Source organism: Lissotriton vulgaris, chromosome 5 (genome assembly GCF_964263255.1).
Source record: "Lissotriton vulgaris chromosome 5, aLisVul1.2, whole genome shotgun sequence".
NCBI classification, from domain to species: domain Eukaryota; kingdom Metazoa; phylum Chordata; class Amphibia; order Caudata; family Salamandridae; genus Lissotriton; species Lissotriton vulgaris.
The window spans coordinates 1881773528-1881795785 of NC_141693.1; the positions used below are offsets into that span (position 1 = coordinate 1881773528).

At 48.3% G+C, this 22258-nt stretch overlaps 1 protein-coding gene across 1 annotated transcript in view; it reads right to left on the bottom strand.

The window, feature by feature from the left end:
• The window catches only part of LOC147717617 (E3 ubiquitin-protein ligase TRIM11-like), a 658037-nt gene that overhangs the window by 532058 nt on the left and 103721 nt on the right, over nt 1-22258 (bottom strand). The window contains exons 3-4 of the mRNA XM_086920534.1: nt 5847-6077; nt 3848-3906 (exon numbers count right to left, since the gene is read on the bottom strand). Of these exons, the coding sequence (XP_086776660.1) occupies nt 3848-3906; nt 5847-6077 (290 nt within the window). The remainder of the gene's footprint in view (nt 1-3847; nt 3907-5846; nt 6078-22258) is intronic.

Here is a 22258-nt window from a genome sequence, read left to right on the forward strand (position 1 = left end):
CTATGTTTATTTTGGTTTCACTGAACTTTATTTAATGTGCCAATATGTCTTTTCGGTTAATGTGTGATCAGGGCACAACTGGTGCCGAAACGCGTAACGTTTCCTAAGGAATAAAGAAGATAGCATCCATACACTTGAGTGCGCGTATTGCTTATGGGCAAATTGTTTGGACATTGAAATTAGTTCAGCGTTCGGGTCTGCCGAAAAAACGCGCCAACTGACGACGGGAGAACGATCCCGGAAGGACCCTTCTTGGATTTGCAAATATATATATATATATATATATATATATATATACACACACACACACATACACATTTGGTATTTGCCCTATCAAACTTGTGACCTGGAAATCCAGGTATACACACGTAAATTAACGTAGCGGGCAGATCGTTACAAAACCAATATATACATTCTGCATTTTCGAAAACGATTTATATTGCTGCAGTTGCTTTAAACCAGGCTTTTATGTAGCCCAAGTGAGCAAAGTTATTTAATCCTAAAATAGTTGTGAAATTAATCCTGTATTCAACATCAATTTATGCCAATACAAAAAAAATGTGCAAAATAGTGCAAAAATAAACAAGGCCCTTGTGAACAGAAGCACCCATTACAGGTGCCGTTGCCCACTATTATTATGGTCCCAAGAGAATGTGTTAAAAAACAAATTTCGAAAATAATCAATGAATCAATTCATATTTTAAAAAGCCAGAACCTGAATTTAACAGCTGTCATACTTATATTTAATGTGAGCCCTTCGGGGCTGCTGCAAACTAGACTGTTACCCATCGAGAATGATTTCCTGAACGTAAGTTCTGTTTTTTTGGGCACTAAATCTCCAATCACTGGGTCCCCCTGAACCAGGTTCCAGTTACGGTTGTAGATTTTCCTTAGCTCTTGATGCTGCCTATTATAAGTGCGAATGATCCTAGTTTGGGTGCCAGATTTAACATCACCCTGCACTGTTTGTTGTATCTTAGGTATCAATGCTTCAGTTCTAGATATATTTTTGTTTTTTTGCATGGCTACATCAATCACACTTCAGAAAAGGGGGTGGTGATGAACAGAGTGTCTGAATTAAGCAGACAACTCTTACCCAGTCCAAAGATCAGGGCTTGATCCATCACCGTTATTTATCTCACTGCACCATCCCAGCTCAGAACCTGGCTATAGGCAAATCAGTCTGTCCCTGGCCCAGTGCATCATGGGAACAGGGCAGACTACACTACCAAGCCAATTCTTCACCAGAAAGGAGACAAGCTACCGGGGACCGGTTTCTGGCATTTCAGCCGTCTTCGGCCTGGCTTGCTTGAATCCTGATGGTGCAGTGAGAAAGGGACTCATGTCTGAGTATACCCTGCCACACCTATAGTGGCCAAAAACGATTCAGAAAAGGGGGTAGTGATGAACAGAGTGTCTGAATTAAGCAGACCACTCTTACCCAGTCCAAAGATCAGGGCTTGATCCATCACCGGTATTTATCTCACTGCACCATCCCAGCTCAGAACCTGGCTATATGCAAATCAGTCTGTCCCTGGCCCAGTGCATCATGGGAACAGGGCAGACTAAACTACCAAGCCAATTCTTCACCAGAAAGGAGACAAGCTACCGGGGACCGGTTTCTGGCATTTCAGCAGTCTTGTTAAATATTTTGTCCACCCTAAGCGTGGAAGGGTATACTCAGATGTGAGTCCCTTGCTCATTGCACCATCAGGATTCAAGCAAGCCGGGCCGACGACGGCTGAAGTGCCAGAAACCGGTCCCCGGTATCTTGTTTCCTTCCCAGTGTAAGAATTGGCTTGGTAGTTTGGTTTGCCCTGTTCCCATCATGCACTGGGACAGGAACAGACTAATTTGCATATAGCCAGGTTCTGAGCTGGGATGGTGCAGTGAGCTAAAAAACGGTGTTGGATCTAGCCCTGATCTCTTGACTGGGTGAGAGTATTCTGCTTAATTCAGAAACTCTGTCCATCACCACCCCTTGTTGTTAAATATTTTGTCCACCCTAAGCGTGGAAGGGTATACTCAGATGTGAGTCCCTTGCTCATTGCACCATCAGGATTCAAGCAAGCCGGGCCGACGACGGCTGAAGTGCCAGAAACCGGTCCCCGGTAGCTTGTTTCCTTCCCTGTGTAAGAATTGGCTTGGTAGTTTGGTTTGCCCTGTTCCCATCATGCACTTGGACAGGAACAGACTAATTTGCATATAGCCAGGTTCTGAGCTGGGATGGTGCAGTGAGCTAAAAAACTATGTTGGATCTAGCCCTGATCTCTTGACTGGGTGAGAGTATTCTGCTTAATTCAGAAACTCTGTCCATCACCACCCCTTGTTGTTAAATACATCAATCACACTAGCAGCATATCCTCTAGCCAGAAAGCGTCTTTTACTGGCTGCCTGGGCAATCGACACTCCACGTCCGAGCTGCATATACGTCGGATATGCAGCATCTCACCATAAGGGATGATGCGTATCAAATGCTGCAGATGGTGACTCAACACATGGAGCACAGTATTGCCCGCAGTGGGTTTCCTATATAGTCTTGTTGCCAAGGAGTCGTTTTCTATGTACACCTGCACATCTAAATAGCAAACTGTTTTTATATTGATAGTTGACGTTAAATGTAAATTAAGGCAGTTGATATTAAGCATTTCAACAAATTGGTTGGCACTCTGCTCTGTGCCTTCCCAAATAAAAGACAGGTCATCAATATACCTGAGATAAACAACATTCTGATTGTCCATAATTATCTTGTGATCCCCCATCAGGACCTGCTCCTCCCACAGCCCCATGTGTAAACAAGAGTAACTGGGGGAGAAGCAGGCCCTCATCGGAACTCCTCTCACCCGATGGTAGATCTGGTTGTTAAAAGGAAAACAGTTATGTTCTAAGCACCCTTTCACCATAGCCAAGAACATTCTATTGTGTGGTGCACAGTTCATTGGTCTCATGTTTAAGAAATGTCCAACTGCCTTTATACCGTCATTGTGTCTAATTGAGGTGTACAAAGAAGGTACATCCAAAGTCATCATGTCAGAACTCCATTCGATATGCTCAAATTTTCTTAAAAAGTCAGATGTATCTTGGACAAATGAGCTCAGACCTTGAACCCATTCCTGGAGGAAATAGTCAATGTACTTAGAGGTGTTTTCCATTATGCTATTAATAACCGATATAAATCGGTCTGCCCAGTGGTTTGGCAATGTTTTTAAGCACCTTTGGGATTAGATAAAAAGTGGGGATCACTGGGTGCTCTTTCTTTAGAAATCGATATTCTGCATCACTGAGTAAACACTCACTCTTCCAGGCAAGACGTTTAACATAGTGGTCATTCCACGCCGGTTTAACAATATGAATGTAACTTTTTCTGTAGCAGGATATGTCTGACAGTAGTAATTCAGCCTCATTCATGTAGAGCTGTCGCGGCCATAAGACCACGTTGCCCCCTTTATCTGCTTGTCTCACGATTACATTAGCATCTGTACCCAATTGTTTCATGAGATTGTCGTAACACAGATTGAGTTTATTTGTTGCATGGTGGGCTTTATTTACAGTGGTATATAGTCTTTTCAAATCCTGCGTCACTAGTTCGTGGTATACATCTAGATTGTCATGCAGCATATTTGGTTGGGAGACTGATTTCGGTTTGAAGGGTGTTTCCCAAGCCCTTCTGTCCCCCAATTGCACTGTATTATCGACCACAGTTTTTTTATATATATATATATATATATATATATATATATATATACATACATACATACACACACATATATCCAATCAAACATACATACATACAGTGAATAAAACAAAGTCTGTGCTATGATTGCAGATGGGTACAAGTGATATTTACCTTACTGTAAGAGGTAACATCAAAAGCGCACTGGACCTGTTCAAGAGGCTCTTTACACCCTAGAAAGAATGGGAGAAATAATGGAGAGAAAAACACAGAGATAAATGACTGTACATCATATTTTACCTACAGGTTTGCATGCTGACAATAGCTTGACATGATCCTAAGATGTAACTGGATGCAGGTGTGAGATCCAGACTTAGTACCTGGTCCTTAAGTAAATATCATGCTTGGGTTTCACTCCCCTCTTGATTTTTCTGATTACAAAGGAGACAGGGACTGACATCCCAGATGCGATCATTAAGAAGAACATGAATCTCGCGCGAATAGGAACAGCATTGTCAGTGTGAGACTTATACGCTATTGGTTCATATCAATATAAATTACAACCATAAGTACGGTAAACAAGATGTCAACTTTGGCTACAATACTAACATTGTTGTAGAGTTCAAAGGGCACCTTCAGCATCAATAAACCCTTTACCTGTTTGCCCTTTATTTTTGTTTTGGCTAAAAGCTATGTGAAGTTAAAATGAAGATAGGAGAAAGCAGGCAGAGAATGGAGGACAGAGGTTGAGAGATTACAGGGGAAATGAGGATAGTGAACAAGATAATGTGGATGAAAGGAGTACAGTGGACAGGAGACTTATGGGACAAGTAGAGAGAGAAAGATTTGAGGAAGAATCCAACAGGGCCAAAAACTAGGAGAAGGAAGCATAGAGTTGGCAGGAGACATCGAAGATCAGAGGGGAAAGTGTCAAATTTCTAGCCTCAGCTACTGCAGTCTCATAAGGAATTCCCCTTTTCTGGGCACAATAATCTATTGTTCAGATGCTCTTCAACAGCAAGTGCACCAGGAGACAACCTTCTTGAGGAAAATTTTTCTACCACCCTACACCTAGACGTCAAAGACGTTCTTATCTTAGACGACGAATGTCTTACATACTTGATGGACCTTTTTTGCTGCACTGGACACCAAGGCCCACTCTAATAATCTCAATGCTCTTCCCATGCATGGGCACGAGTTGAGGAACGAGTGCAAAGAAGGACGTGGGGAAAGAAAGGAAAAACTGGAGAGGGCAGTATGTCAGAAGAAGGGGTTGAGCCAGAGACAATAACTTAAGAAACGAGAGTTAGAGAGTAGGCAACATATTTGAGGAGGGGGGTTTTGTGCTTATAGAGAAGGATATACTTTCAATAGTCAAATATAATAACGTGTTTAGTAATGTACCGGTTTAATTTTTTGCAAAGTATTTTTGCATCCTCTAACTAACTTCAACCAACTTCTTTGGATTGAGGGTGAGAGGAAGAATACAAGACAAATGTCTTGCAGTTTAACCAGATGAAAACAATCAATGGATGTTATGTTCCAAAAGTGAAACTGAACAGATGAGCAGTTATGGTAAGGAAGAGAGTTCCAGAGGATTAGAAGCTTGCATGGGAAGAGCCAATACCCTAAGCTAGATAAGATTTAAAGAGCTACCTTGTGAATTCATAAACTCAGAGTGCACATCACAAGGGCTTAAGATGCCGGAGAGATGGAAAACATCTGGAGGGAATCTGTATTAAGAGGGTCAAAACCAATTTTGGGGCCATGTGGAAAACTGTGGTTCATTTATCTTTCATGTGATTACGAATTAATTCAATAACTTACACTCCTCATCTCCCAATACATTCACAAGAGGTGTATTAAACAGCCAATCCTCCCCCCTAGCCAGGTACAACAATGCTTCTCTAGTTCTATTTATTAATAACCGTCATCCCTAATCAATAACGCCATATTGCTAGACTGACACATCTCCTATAGCTGTGATCAGGCCTCGGAAGGCAGATAACTGCTATTCTGGTTATATATTCCTAGTCCCCACTCTTGCAACTCTGCACCCTGCTCCTGAGCTGTGTAACCATGGTGAGATCGCCTGGGGCGGGCGGGGTGGGGGGGGGGGGGGGGAGATACGGTCCATCTAGCATCACAGAGTGCCTAGGTCTAGGCGTCTCACCATCAAAAACATCACATCCTCCTGCTCACACTTCCCCTCCATCTCTGTGATCTGGTCCATGATTGACGAATTCTGCTTCTCAAGGTCGGTCTTTTTCATGTGGATCTCCTTTACGTTCTTCTTGTGTTCTATCTCCACCTTGCTGATGAGATCTTGCTTTTCTTTGTCCAGAAACTGATGCAGGCCTTCAAATGCATTGATGATTCTCCGTGTTTGGCTCTGGAATTCTTCCTTGAATAAAAAATATCTACACTTCAAATGACTATAGTGTTTTGTATGGAATTCTTGAGCATTTACGCAAAAATATTGTTTATAAAATACTAGTCAAACAGAACATGCACATGTAAATGATGGCAGCCACAATACATAATAGAGAGGACATGATGGATCGGTGAAGCAAGTGACTGACAGGAGGCAAAATTCTAAGGTTTGTTTTTGTTCAGGACAGCCAGAAAAACCTGGTGGTCCTGAACGGAAATAAATGACCACTAGTTTATTAGAGTTCTAAGGAACAGTGATCCCTACGGGCATATAATAAAAGTTATTTTAGGTTTCAAAACTCGCTGTATTATTCAAAGAATAAATCACTGATAATTAACTAATAATTACAATGAATAAATAGTGTTCAGTGAGGAGGAAAGGTGCTCGGTGCCCAATGATACGTATTAAACACTTTGCCTCACTGTATCATTATGGGCACTGTCCATATATAGAATTAATCAACGCAGACGGTGTCAAAATAAATTACCACCACTTAGTCAATATCATTAGTGTTTTGTTTAACAACAACCCCCCTTCTTTACCTTCAAAATCATCAACCACCAAGCACTCATCCACACCGTTAAGTCTTGAATGGAATTCATTGCAAACTACTTCCACTGGTGCTCCTCCTATCTATCCAACCAACCAACACCAGAACATTCTCATGGGCTCCTCCAGGTCTCCGAAGATTTAGATCACCTTCAGGGTTCACCAGGGTTTTATCTCATCCTTGGTTATCTTCATCCTCTACATTGCACCCACCCGGGACTAACTCACTCATAAAGGCATAACAATTCACCAGTATGCTGATGACAAATAACTAGATTTGAAACTCCCTCTCTTCCAAACATCCAGTGCCTCAAACAGAACTAACACCTCATCCACACCTGGAAGTCCAGCACATGTCTGAAACTTAACGTTAAAAAACAGATTTCCTGCTGTTCATCAAGGACTACAAGCAGTGACCAGTGAAACCGTGAAAACAACAAGAACCTCAACAGTACTGAACCCCAACTTTCAGCTAATACCATGTTACTCAGATTCACAGAGGACACCAATTCCACCTTCAAGGAATACATCGCCACGAAAACTAAGAGGGTCTGGTACCACCTCTATCTAAAACTGAAACTACTCCTTCAAAAAGAGACTATAGAACTGCTGTTCAATCGTTGTCCTGTTTTGTCTGGATTGTTGAAATATCCTACCCAATGACCCCTTTGACTCAACAGTGGCACCCTTAATGATATCCTACACAATGCAGCAGGCTTCCTCAAGGGCCTGAAGAATTGTGACTTTACCCGACCTTGATAGAATTCGATTGGTTCTTTCTTGGAGTCACACCATCTTAAAAACGATTTTCAACTTCCCTAAAGCCATTACAACAATCTGCTCGTTGATTGGGTGTCAACCACCTTCTCACACTTTCACCTGTATGTATGGGAGTCAGAAAATGGATCTCACTGGTCAAAGTGGAAGCAATACAAAGAGAGAGCCCATGGATGAGCTTGACTCCCAGTGCAAGGTATCTGAGTCAAAAAACAATTGAAGCCTGGTTCACCGACTCGTGCCTAGGGCTTGATTCAGCAGTGCAACAGTCTTCAGAACACTTCGCTTCTCTTTGTATCTATCCAAGTGAGAAACACTCCTGGTAGTTTCACTTCTATGGGAATTAATCTAACAACTTGATTAGGGCCAATGAAGGTGGCTTTCATGTGTAAGAGGGAGTCTCCAGTTAGGGTGCCTAATTACTTCACCAGTAGAAAGGATGTTCTGGACTATGACCGTTGACTGACCTGTATGCACCTTTGACCTTTGTTCCTAATTGTACAAAATGATCATCTTTTGTGTGATGTGCCTCAAAATTGTGTTGTATTTGTTTCAGATGGATGTAGGAATCTGTGCACAACTCCTAACCAGTTATTACAGTGCCTGTGCTTCACCTTTTAACATGGGGGAACACAGACTTGTATACTCCTAACTGGCATTTTTAACTTTCTATTGGTCGCGGACATATGGTACAATGTGTACTCAATGCCAGAAAGTTAGATGCCAATAGTGGCCTGCAGCACCTACTGTGCCATCCACCACAGTGGAAGTGCAAATATAGCTTCAGGACCACCACTGTAGCGCTGTAAAAACTGCAATTCAGCCTGTCAAAATAGACACTTTTGACAGGTCAAAAAATAACTATACAATACTAATGCGTCCCCTCTAAGTAGGCTTAGTAGCACATAAGCCAGAGTGCTTGATAGGCCATGTAGAAATGTATTGTTAACATGTCCTTACAGGGACTATTATCCGAAAGCCGTTTTCCTTTAGAAAGACTGAACAGCACATAGAAAAACACTGGGAAGCTATATTAATTATTGAGTTTGCTAGCTCTAGTTAAGGTACAACTAAAAATAAGATTCAACATATATTTTTAATATTGATTAAAATACCAACTCAATGGTGAAGTCAAATGTCTATTAAATATTAATTTGCATTAACCTCGAGCTGAAGTCCTCTGACTTCCTAACCCTGATGAAGTGTGAGAAGAGCTACAAAACAGAGACAAAGACCTGGGTGTAGGAAGATGTTTTCTTTCCCCGGACAAAATGGGCAGTTGGGGAGAACCTTTGAACTTCATTTACTTTAGCATGGCCTACCCTGTCACAGACAAATGTTATCTAACACCTGGGTAGGCCTCTTCATTTGTTCACCAGTCAGACGATCAATCAATCAATCATCGCATTTATATAGCGCACTACTTACCCAGAGGGTCTCAAGGCGCTGGGGGGGGGGGGGGGGGGGGGGGGTCTGCTACTGCTCGAACAGCCAGGTCTTGAGTTGCTTCCTGAAGGCGAGGTGGTCCTGGGTCAGGCGGAGGTGGGTGGGGAGGGAGTTCCATGTCTTGGCGGCGAGGTAGGAGAAGGACCGTCCACCTGTGGTGGCTCTACGGATGCGGGGGACGGCGGCGAGGGCGTGGCTGGTCGATCGGAGCTGGCGTTTGGGAGCGTAGAAGTTGAGGCGGCTGTTGAGGTATCCTGGGCCTTGGCTGTGTAGGGCTTTGTGTGCGTGGGTGAGGAGACGGAAGGTTATTCTCTGGTTGACCGGGAGCCAGTGCAGATCTCTCAGGTGTCCGGAGATGTGGTTGCGACGGGGGATGTCCAGGATGAGTCGTGCTGAGGCGTTCTGGATCCGCTGGAGTCTCTTCTGGAGTTTGGCGGTGGTTCCGGCGTAGAGGGTGTTGCCGTAGTCCAGACGGCTGGTGACGAGGGCCTGGGTGACCGTCTTCCTGGTCTCGGTGGGGATCCACCGGAAGATCTTACGTAGCATGCGCAGGATGTTGAAGCACGTCGAGGAGACGGCGTTGACTTGTCTGGTCATGGAGAGGGAGGAGTCCAAGATGAAGCCCAGGTTGCGTGCGTGGTCTGTTGGTTTGGGTGCGCTGCCTAGGGCGGGGGGCCACCAGGAGTCGTCCCAGGCGGAGGGTGAGGATCCCAGGATGAGGACTTCCATCTTATCCGAGTTCAGTTTCAGGCAGCTGTTCTTCATCCATTGGGCTACCTCTTTCATCCCTTCGTGAAGGTTGGCTCTGGCGGTGGCGGGGTCGTTGGTAAGGGAGAGGATCAGCTGGGTGTCGTCGGCGTAGGAGATGATGTTGAGGTTGTGCTGGCGTGCGATGTCTGCGAGGGGGCTCATGTAGATGTTGAAGAGGGTTGGACTCAGCGAGGAGCCTTGAGAGACGCCGCAGATGACTTCGGTGGCTTCAGATCTGAACGGAGGGAGGCGGACTCTGAGTCCTTCCGGCGAGGAAGGAGATGATCCACTCCAGTGCCTTCTCCTGGACTCCGACGTTCTTGAGGCGTTGTACCAGGGTACGATGGCAGACAGTGTCGAAGGCCGCGGAGAGGTCGAGGAGGATTCGGGCCGCTGTTTCTCCGTTGTCGAGCAGCGCTCGGATGTCATCGGTGACTGCGATCAGGGCGGTCTCGGTGCTGTGGTTGGCCCGGAAGCCAGACTGCGAGGGGTCGAGGGATCCGTTCGTCTCGAGGAAGGCGGCCAGCTGCTTGTTGACTGTCTTCTCGATTACTTTTGCAGGGAACGGGAGCAGCGAGATGGGGCGGTAGTTCTTGAGGTCGGACGCGCACCAATCCCATTGGGAGAGTAGCTGCCCCCAGAACTAGTTTAGAGTGGTCACAGAGGAAGGGCTGCCCATTTCCAATGTTACTCCCTGAGGCAGGCACACAGGCTCAGCACAAGGGAAGAGGTGTTTCTCCACCTTGGTTTTAGGGAGTGAGGGGCATTGTGAGTTTGTCTGCAGAAGGGCAAGCAAGGACTGCTGCAAACGTAGGTAGGCTTAACCCTGGGAACTTTTATCTCATTCTTTAGGGATGAGCTAAGAGTTGCCACCACCCACTAGCTGGTGCCATGCATAACAAGCATTTACAATGCAATGGTCTTGGCATTCTTTACCCCTTGGGCGCGGCCGCGATTCTGCGCCTGTGCGGCACATTCCGATTGCGGGTGCGGTCATGACGGCCGGGAGCCGTCATCAGCACACGAGCACTGTGTGCCATGACGGCTCCCGACCGTCATAAGCATGGAAGGGGTTAAAGTTAGAGCTATTGGCATTGCTCATGACATTTTTATTTATGTTTTTGTTTTTAAAACATAAATAAATGGCATTGTCATTTACAATGCCAATAACAGGGCAGGAGAGCAAGCACAACGAACGAGGGGGCAGGACAGCAAGCACAACCAACTAGGGAGCAGGAGAGCAAGCAACGCGCAGTAACAGCAGGGAGAGAACCTCTCCCAGGCTGGCCTTATCCGTTCCCTTCTTGTAGTCACTGAAGTCCTGAAGGGAATGAGCTCACACTTGGCAGCCACCGGAGCTCACGCTCGGAGGCCTGGGAGGTGGGGGGTCAGGTGGGGGCGCACTCCGCCCAAAACAAAGTGATGGGAAATGAAGACGGAACAGCCAGTCTGACAGGGGGGACTGGAGAGATGCTGCAGGGACGCACGGCCAGCCGGGCGAATTACGGACAAATTACGTGGCAAAATCTGTAGCAGTATTCATTTGTTATTTTGTCATTCTCACAACTGGCAATCTTGCCACTTCAAAGTTGCACCTCATTAGTGCCAATTTAGCACCTGAATAGAGAAAATAGCAACTGAAAGGGGGCTGGTTAAGCTTTGTTAGGGAGCAGCCACAACCCGGAAATGTGTGTAGCAAGTTTTGTTTAGTAACATTTGCTCCGTTTGCACTAGAAATATTTTTCTTGGGAAATCTGCAATTAATGCAGCAGATTCTGGATTGAGTGGCAAGTAATGCACATCCATGATTATGCAGAAAACACAGGGGCCGATAATTGCATAATCCCAGTGGCTCTGCCTATTGGCAGCAACTGCAACCTGCCAGTAACCTTCCCTAACAGAACCCAACACGAAGGTACCCCACCCTTTTGTGAGCCACCTTATTTGTAAGTATCTGCCCCCAGTGATGACCACGCCCCTCCAGAAACACGCTCCAATTCCTCGGGAGACAGCACAATTCACTCCTTTTCTCACCTCAGTAGTCCCATGGCCCAATAATGTCCTGACTGTCTATGAAGGGCCCTCCTCGGCACACAAGAAGTTGTCTGAGGGGCCTGCCTGGGGTGAGCGGGCAGTTAGCATTCCAAAAATACACGCATACAATCACGTACTGCAAATTAAGGTTTGTGTATACAACATATGTACTTGATACCTTACACATAGCACAATATGTAACAAGAGCAATACATAAGACATTGTTACAATTAACAATACCCTGAACATTAGCCACGGGTTATAAACAGGCATGACATAACACACACGATGGCAGATAAGAACAACTGACACACATTTAAACGGATCTGTTAACCACTAAGACATGTAAGGTATAGAATCCGCTCTCCCCTCACCTGTCCCAGAAATACGCAACTCACACTACTCCAGAAAAGTATGCGATCAAGCCTCAGCTGCAGTGCTGTGCCCCTACGCACTCCGCCAAAAACAAAGTGATGGGAAATGAAGACTGAACAGCCCATCTGACAGGGGGGACTGGAGAGATGCTGCAGGGGTGCACAGCCAGCCGGGCGGCTGGTTAAGAACAGGCTTATTGACGAAGAGGGGGCCGGAAAGCAGGCACAACGAGGGGGCCGGAAAGCGAGCACAACGAGGGTGGGGGGGCAGGAAAACGAGCACAATGAGGGGGCGGGGCAGGAAAGCGAGCACAACGAGGGGCGGGGCAGGAAAGCGAGCACAACGAGGGGGCGGGGCAGGAAAGCGAGCACAACGAGGGGGCGGGGCAGGAAAGCGAGCACAACGAGGGGGCGGGGCAGGAAAGCGAGCACAACAAGGGGGCGGGGCAGGAAAGCAAGCACAACGAGGGGGCGGGGCAGGAAAGCAAGCACAACGAGGGGGCGGGGCAGGAAAGCAAGCACAACGAGGGGGGGGCAGGAAAGCAAGCACAACGAGGGGGGGCAGGAAAGCAAGCACAACGAGGGGGGCAGGAAAGCAAGCACCACGAGGGGGGGGCAGGAAAGCAAGCACAACAAGGGGGGACAGGAAAGCAAGCACAACGAGGGGGGACAGGAAAGCAAGCCCAACGAGGGGGGACAGGAAAGCAAGCACAACGAGGGGGGGCAGGAAAGCAAGCCCAACGAGGGGGCCGGAAAGCGAGCACAACGAGGGGGGGGCAGGAAAGCGAGCACAATGAGGGGGCGGGGCAGGAAAGCGAGCACGATGAGGGGGCGGGGCAGGAAAGCGAGCACAACGAGGGGGCGGGGCAGGAAAGCGAGCACAACGGGGGGCAGGAAAGCGAGCACAACAAGGGGGAGCAGGAAAGCAAGCACAACAAGGGGGGGCAGGAAAGCAAGCACAACAAGGGGGGGCAGGAAAGCAAGCACAACGAGGGGGGACAGGAAAGCAAGCACAACGAGGGGGGGACAGGAAAGCAAGCACAACAAGGGGGGGCAGGAAAGCAAGCACAACAAGGGGGGGCAGGAAAGCAAGCACGACACAACGAGGGAACAGACGCCACAAAAACAATCACAACGAGGGAACAGAGACAAGAAAACGGGCACAATCAGGGATCAGAGGCAAAAGAGCGAGCACTTACAGGAGGACCAGGCGCTTCTCTACTTCTTCCGGCGGCGGTCGGGCAGAAATGGCTTCAGCAAAGCACCGACATTTTCGGATTCGGGGGCGTGGTTTTCGTTCTCTCCTCTTCCATTGGATGGAATGTAAAATTCCAGCCAATGGGAAGAGGAGAGAAAGAAAACAGAAAGAAGCTAAAAAAAAACACCCCCCCGAATCCGGTCTTCAACGGAGTGACGCCCCTCTCCTCCAATGGCTGGCCTCCGTATAGGAAGCCAGCCAATGGAGAAGAGGGGCGGGTTCAAGCCCCCATACTGTAGACAAAGTCTCGGAGCGAGACTGTGCAAGCGCAGCCTTCGAGACCGAGAGCAAAAAACGGCATCCCCAGTACCCTCCTTAGAACACTACTGAACCTAATGAAGTAGAGAAGAGGATTGAATCTACTGTCTGTGACCTGAGAGGAGCCCTAAAGGATTGGACCTTCTCCCTCTTTTACCCAAGACAAAAAAGTTGGCTCCAAGGGTCAGATGGCAGACCTCCTGTTTCAAGTAACATAGTTGTAAATATTTAGTCTATTAAGACAATCTTCCATTAAATCATTTAAACCGTCACCATAAAATAAATCCAAATGCACACCGACAACTAATCTTTGATGTTTAATGAATATTAAAAACATTGCTATTCATACAGCTACATCAAACAAGTGATTATATTAGGCAGAAATGTAATTGCATCATACCTTGACAAAAACGGATATTTAAAAAAATGTGTTTAAACATTTTCTACGGGCAAATACATAATAAGGGCAATACATAAAGACATTGGAAATAGAGCATTTCATTTTAAAAATAATATTTACACATTCCATTATTATCCCAAATCCTACTTCACCTTTCAGACCAAGAAAAAAATTGGATTACAACCAATTTGCATTTTAAAAATTACTACACACATTTTGGGGTAAGGCGATTTGTCAAATAGGGAAAATCTTCAGCCTAACCAAGGGTGTTCATTGAAAACATAATGGAGGGTTTCTTAGGACAGGATTCCATATCGAGCCTTTTAGAAACTAGAGAGGTAGATTCTCTCAGGGTGAGCTTGTTGGGGGATGGCACCCATGTTTGTATAGTGCCAAGTGCACAAGTTACTTACCTTCGGTAACGTTATATCTGTAAGAAACAGTAGTTGGTATTAGATTCCTTACCTTAGAATATCCCCAGGCATCAGACTGGATCCAGAAACGTTTGCGTAGCAGTACTCTTGCGCGTCGGGAAGGCTTCGTCTGCGGCTCCGCGTCTGTCGTTGGCGTAGTTGGCGCCGGGATGACGTCGCCGGAGTACTTAGACGCCGCCCTCGCGCGCAGACGTCCGTTCTTATACACAGCTTTTCCACACCAGAAACACTGAGCCATGATAAAAACCAACACTGGTGCCATGAAAACTAGGGCCCTGAAAGGGGATGACCTTAACCCTAGATATCGGTTCGCAGAGCGGCGAGGATGGGTGGGGCGGTAAGGAATCTAATACTAACTACTATTTCTTACAGATATATCGTTACCGAAGGTAAGTAACTTGTGCATCTGAAAGAAACAGGTTAGTATTAGATTCCTTACCTTAGAATAGATACCCCAGCAATACCAACCCCGGTGGTGGGTCTGCAAACCAAGGATCACACCAGAAAGTCCTGGAGAACGGAACGGCCGAAAAAGCCATCTCTCCGGACTTGGCTGTCCAGGCAGTTGTGTCTTGCGAACATGTGCAGCGAGGCCCACGTAGCTGCCCGACAGATGTCCTGCAAGGGGACACCCCGACCCAGGGCAGTAATAGCCGCCGTGGCCCGAGTGGAATGGGCACGTAGCCCCACCGGAGGCTCCTTTTTAGCCAAAGAGTAGCATGCCTTGATGCAAAACATGCCCCACGAGACATCGTCTGTTTGTGCACCGCCCGTCCCTTCTTAGCGCCCACGTAACCAACAAAGAGTTGGTAATTCAACCGGAACTGGCGTGTGCGATCCAGATAATATGAGAGCGCACGTTTTGGGTCCAGACGGTGGAGCCTCTCTTACTCTTTCGAGGTATGCAGAGGTGGAAAGAAGGTGGGCAAGGTGATGAACTGCCCGATGTGGAAGGCTGTGACTACCTTGGGCAGGAAAGAGGGTCGCGTCCGCAACACAACTTTGTCCGGATGGACCGAAAGGAAGGGAGGTTGAGAAGAAAGAGCCTGGAGCTCACTCACTCTCCTGGCAGAGGTGATGGCAACCAGGAATGCAGTCTTAAGAGTAAGGAGACGCAGAGGACAGTTATGAAGTAGCTCGAAGGGAGCGCACATCAGATAAGTCAGAACAAGGTTCAAGTCCCACTGAGGCATCACGAAAGGAAAAGGAGGAAACATATGAGTGATGCCCTTCAAAAACCTATTTACAACTGGGGACTTGAACAAAGAGGGCTTATCAGGGAGCCTTAAGAAGGCGGAAATGGCAGAGAGGTAGCCCTTCAGAGTGCCCAGAGCAGAGCCCTGCTGGGCAAGAGAAAGAAGAAAGAGGAGAACCTCTGAAAGAGGGGCAGAAAGGGGACGCCTGGCTTGCAGAATCACATTACAGATTTCAGGAGGCCAGTCAAATGGCCTCAACTGCCGCCGCTCAATCTCCACGCATGTAAGTGGAGGCTGGACAGGTTCGGGTGGAGGACTGTCCCCTGTTGCTGCGACAGAAGGTCCTCCTGAAGAGGCAGACGAATCGGGGGGGGGGATCGACTGACATGCCGAGTAGCTCGGGATACCAGTATCTTCGTGCCCAGTCCAGAGCCACAAGGATGACTTGGGCCCGGTCGCATCTGATCTTCTTCAGCACTATGGGCAGAAGTGGTATAGGCAGAAAGGCGTACAACAGACCGCAACTCCACTCGCGTCGAAAAGCATCTCCGAGCGAGTGCCGCTGTGAAAATTCCAACGCGCAGAACTGAAGACATTGCGTGTTCTCTTCTGTGGCGAATAGATCTAACCAAGGCTCTCCCCACTGCTGAAAGAGGTCCTGCGCCACGTCAGAGTTCAGACGCCATTTGTGATCCATCATGCACAGACGGCTGAGTTTGACCGCCCTGGCGTTCAGGGAACCTGCCAGGTGTTGAACCACCAGGGTCACGCCCCGATGTTCCAGCCACTGCCAGAGGCTCAGAGCCTCCTGGCAAAGGGTCCACGACCCCACCCCGCCCTGTTTCTTGCAATACCACATGGCGGTGGTGTTGTCCGTGAACACCTGCACTACACTCCCCCGGACAGAGGGGAGGAATGCCTTCAGTGCAAGCCGGATCGCCTGCAGCTCCAGAAGGTTGATGTGGAGTCCGGACTCCACCGGAGACCAGTGGCCTCTGATCTCCGCCACTCCCATGTGGCCCCCCCAAGCCCTGGAGAAACGCGTCAGTCACAACTATGTGCTCCGGTTGGGGTAGGGAGAGGGATCTGCCGCTGACCCAATCGCGGTCCGTGAGCCACCACTGCAACTGTCTTGCAGTGCCCTCCAAGATCCCACTGCAGAGCCCACATCCGCCACATGGCGTGAAGCACCAGAAGGATGCAGGAGGCCATCAGCCCCAGAAGCCACAGCATCAACCTGACCGAGACCCAGGATAAACGCTGAAAGATCGGAATCAGAGCCTGAATATCCCGAACCCACTGTTTGGGAGGATAAACCCGAAACTGCGCAGAGTCTAGAACCGCTCCGATGAAGAGGAGCTTCTGAGAGTGACACAGGTGCGACTTCGGCACATTGATGGAGAACTCCAGCAGGTGCAGGAGGTCGGCCGTAGTCTGGAGGTGGCCGACAACTGTCTGGGGCGAGCCCGCCTTCAACAACCAGTCGTCGAGGTAGGGAAAGACTGAAACCCCTAACCTGCGCAGATGAGCTGCGACCACCGCCATCACTATCATGAATACCCATGGGGCACTGGTAAGGCCGAAGGGGAGCACGGTAAACTGAAAGTGCGTGCGGTGGTGCTGCGGTGGCATGGCTGGAGGGGTGGCATGGCTGGAGGGGTCGCCTCGAAAGGGAGGGAGTAGCCCCTTCAGACGATTTGCAGCACTCACCTGTCCGATGTGATGGAGCGCCAGTGGAGGAGGTGATGCCAAACCTGCCCCTAACTGGCGTCAAATGGGCCTGAAAGCTCGGACTAGGAAGGCTTTGAGGTGGATGCTGCGGGGGTGGGTGTGGACTGGGCGCGCCGTTGTTCCCAGTTACCGCCGCAACGGTAACCATGTCCACCACCACGCTGAACGTTAGGCTGCGGCCCGTGGCTAGTAGGGCGTGTGAGAGCACCCCTTCCGTGGCCACGAAAGGAGCGCTAGCAGAGGATTGCTGGCGCGGGGCGGACAGGCCCAAGGACTTGGCCGTAGTCCTGGAGTCCTTAAAGCGTTTCAGCGCATGATCTGCCTTGCCACAGAAGAGGTGGCTGCCATCGAACGGCATGTCCATAAGGGTGTTTTGGACATCGGCCGAAAAGTTGGCGGACCTTAGCCAGACGTGGCGGCGTACCGCCACAGACGTGGAAATCACTCTTCCTAGCGAGTCCGTGGTATCCAGTCCACATCTGATAGAGTACCGCGCTGCGTCCCTTCCCTCTGCAAGGGCTTGAGCGAATTTCGCCCGGGCTCCCTCCTGGCACTCTGGCAGCACGGCTGCAACCGTAGCCCACAGAGAGTGGGTGTACCGGCCCAAGAGGCACGCGGTGTTGACTGACCGCAACCCTAAACTAAGGGAGGAGAACATCTTTCCGAACTGTTCATACCTCTTGGAATCCCGATCTGGTGGTGCCATCGGGAATGCGGATTGGGAAGTAGAGGCCTGGATAGCTAGACTCTCAGGGGTGGGGTGGGTGGACAAGAAACTAGGATCGCCCGGGGCTGGGCGGTGGCGCCTAGCGACGTTCCTATCTACAGGAGGTCCTGTAGATGGCCTGGACCAAGTGCCCAACAGGAAGTTTGAGAGAGCCTCATTAAACGGCAGCAGAGGCTCCGGGGAGCTTACCTGCGGTTTAAGGACCTCTATGAGGATGTTGGACCTCACTGTTGCGACGGGCAGCTCAAAAGCCAAGGCCTTGGCCGCCCTCGTCAGCACCACACTATAAGCTGCCCCCTCCTCCGTAACCACAGTAGGAGGGGAGACAAAACCAATGTCTGGGGAGGTATCCAGGCCACTGGCTTCCCCTAGTTCTTGTGTCCAGTCCTCATATGACTGGCACTCACGTGCCAGGGAGGGGGTCCTCAGATCCCCCTTCACCCCCCAGTCTCCCTCGTCGTCCATGTCCTGAAATCCAGGGCTAAAGGATGGACCCAGATCCTCGAAGAATTCCTCTTCGGCCGGCGCCGAATGTGGCGTCGATCGTATTCAGAGGATGGCGCCGGGGGTGACACCCTAGGGGTCGCCGCCTGCGGGGTCGTAAGGTCAACCAGCGGCGACCCGGATCCAGAACCGGATCCAGTGGGGCCTTGCGGCGCCGGGACCCAAGTCACCGAAGGAACAGGGGCCGAAGCACCCGGCCCGCTGGGGCTCAAGGCCCGGTCCGAAGGCGCCGCAGAACCCGACGGAGAGAGCGACCTCATGGCCATGAGAAAGGCTTCGATCTCCTCCGGCGTCGCATTCTGCCCAGGGACCAGCGGGTATGGAGCAGGCTGCGACGCCCGTGGCTCCAGCAGAGCAGCATGGGCGGTGTCACCCGAACACCCCATGCCCCCCCCCTGCCCCCCCCGCCCCCCACCCGCCCCCCCCCCCGGCCGGCCGCGTCGCGCGAGCGTTGGGGGGAGTCAGAAGAGCGATGTCGCCTCTTCGACGACTTGTGCCTCTTACCTGAGGACTTGGAGCCCGACGAGTGGTGACGACTCGCAGAGCTGTGATGAGACTGGCCCCGCGACAGGTCCCTTGACGTCCTTCCAGACCGGGACCTCGAGCGGCACGGGGCCGACTGCCGGAGCTCGAGGTGCTTACGGGACTGCTCCCGCCTAGCCTTCGACGTCAAGGCCCGGCAGTCGGGGCACGACTTGTCATTGTGGTCGGGGCCCAGGCAATGAAGGCACCGGCTGTGGGGGTCGGTAACCGACATCAGTCATTTGCAGTCGGCACAGGGCTTGAACCCGGGCATCCCTACCGGCACTGATGGAGTCGCACGACTCGAAACGGATCCAAAAAGGATCGAAAAAGCTTAGTCAAAAAGTGACTAACGGGTACCATTTTCTCCGGACCTGCGCTTGCTGGTGCGGAAAAAAGAAGAACTGACGTCAGCGCATGATGGCAGCATCTAAGTACTCCGGCGACGTCATCACAGCGCCAACGACGCCAACGACTGACGCGACGACGCGCAGGGGTACTGCTACGCAAAATTTTCCAGATCCAGTCAGACGCTTGGGGATATTCTAAGGTAAGGAATCTGATACTAACCAGTTTCTTTCAGATAAGCCATGCATAGTTTCATTAACTCTTTTGACTAAGCTTGTGACTAATTTTCTTTCCCTTATGAGAATTTCATTCCAGCATAATCTTGATATTTTTTATGTCTGTTCACTGAAGAAGAACTTACTTAAGAAGTTTAGGAGATTTGAGCATGCCATGAAGTACCAACATGGTCCTGCTTGAATGCTTCAACCTAGCCGTTCTTACTATCTGATGGTGTCTGGATAAGCGCTGGGATGCCCAAGGGTAACTGCGCGCTATATAAAATTTTAAATAATAATTTAAATAATGGTCAATTCTCACCATATACTTTAATGTTTTAGTGTTTGTAAATATATTTAATAGTAAATGTGTTAAATGTATTTTAGATAAGATATTAGTACTATAGTTTTTCTTGGGAAGAGTTGGGGTTTTAGATATAAATTAATTTTATTACAATTTAGAGTAGTTTAGGTAAATAAGAATTTTAGTTTCAAGTTTGCCTTATGCAAAGAGTGTAGGAAAAATAAAAGATCACAAGTATTTTTCCAGTTTGTCAGTTCCTCCCAAAGCTGCTTACTTTCCACTGCATCTAAGGCTGAGTGGAAGTTCACGAACCAACAGTGCAGCCTCTGGTTCACCTCCAAAGATTTTTTTAATGACAGCCCATAGAGCAAAGCAGTGGGAGGTGGTAGAGTGGCCCTCCTGGAATCCTTCTTGGTTTAGCAGCAGGAGACTATTAGCTGACACCCATTCTTCAAAATGAGTTAATACAATTTTGAAAAAAACCTTCTAGAAGAATCTAATAAACGTATTACTCTATAATGGCAAACTTCCATCTTCTTTTTTTTAATATTGGTTTAACCACATAGCCCTTCCAAGTATCCTGAAATAATGCAGATTTGGCAATCTATTGACACAAGTGCAGAGATATACCAGCCCAGAGTTCATTATTAGACATAATGATAATAGCTGAAATATTATTTTCAAACTACTGACTAATTTTTTGGTTATACTAGGAGAACTTTGTTTATATTTTCAATGTACTCTTCGCAAATTACTTTTTAATTTCTTACAGGAATGACCAACTATGACAGATGGAAGCCTCGCTACACTCTTAACTCTCGAAAGGCTGTGGTTTACATTACTTCAAAAGTAATTAATACATTTCCGATATGAACTATATAACAGGCTATTTTAACCTCGAAAAGCTCATGACTCATTAGTAAAATCTACGAGCTGATAAGAGGCAAATTGTTGGAGATGTAAAGGGTGAAGTCTTCTTGTGATACTTCTGGGCAAAGTCATAACAAGGGGAAGAACTTTCAGATGCAGATGTTTCCACAAAAAATAAACTTGCCACAGTTGCCCAGTGATCACTGCCTTCAAATCAGATACCTTAAAATGAAAAAAAAACTAATTGCCAAGCAAATCAATAGGACAACCATGATGACCTGGTTGAAAGTTTTGTGCTGAAGGAATATCACTGTGAAAACTGCAATTTAGACAGATAAGAAGAAAAAAATTGCCAGCCAATTACCCAACACCACTGTCTTTGTGGTACAGACACCCACTGGAAAAATGGTCACTGGGACCTTATATGATTCCAGTAGATCCTATAATAAATCATCAGTATATCCAGGCAACAGTTTCTCATTAAATCCACCTTGCATAATGGCCTTTAAATATCTAGTAGAAACACTGCTCTGTCCTCGCTTCATCCTAGGGCTATTGATGGGGACAAAGCCATTGATATTGGTGTTCTCTCGTAACCAGGATTCATGAAGAAAATTGTGTTTACATCATTCAATATCACACCTAAGTGAACCCTATTTGATTCTATTGTATCCATGAATGTTCCAACTTACTAGTTTTAGGTTACCAGAGAACACAGTAGGGCTGACCGCTACGGTGGAGTTCCAAGCCTCCACATAGCACCTGCACCTGGTTCTCGTGCCCCTCCCTCTCCTTCCATGAGGCTGATGGCGGCGGCGGTAGCGGTAGCGGCGGCTAGAGGACGTGCTCCTGATGCTGGCTGAAGGATCGGCGTGTTTAGCGTGTTTAGCGGGTTCTGTGTCCCAGATGCGGCGGAATCGAGGCAGCATTACGACTTTGGTTGCAGCGTCGACAGTCTCAGTGGAAAATCGTCAGGACTCTGCAGAAATTGGTCTCCTTATCTCGGACTATTGGATTTAGGAAGGGTGATTTCCTCGACTTGGTGAGTGATACATTTTTCACTCTGCTGCTGTAGTTGGGGTTCTTTTTTGTGTGTTTTTTTTACAGTACATTTGCCCACAGAGCCTGGACTACATCACCCACAATCCTTTGCAGCTCCCCCGCTCCTACAGTTTTTTCTTCTAGTTTAAACTACAAGATGGGCAAACTTTTAAATGCCCGTATCAAGGCGAAAGCGCACCGCTAACAGGCCAAGGAGGCTGCCGCCAAGACTGTTGATAAGGAAAACGATAAGATAGAGTCTCCTCCTGAGAGCTCTAACGATGAGGGAGAGGTACCGGAACAGGCTCTGGCCGACTCCTTAGCACTGACTAGCCCAGGTGGCAATGCGATCGCGGTTGAGTTAGAAGACACAGCGAGGAAGCGTACTTGCTTGGGAGACGGTCAAGTAGGGC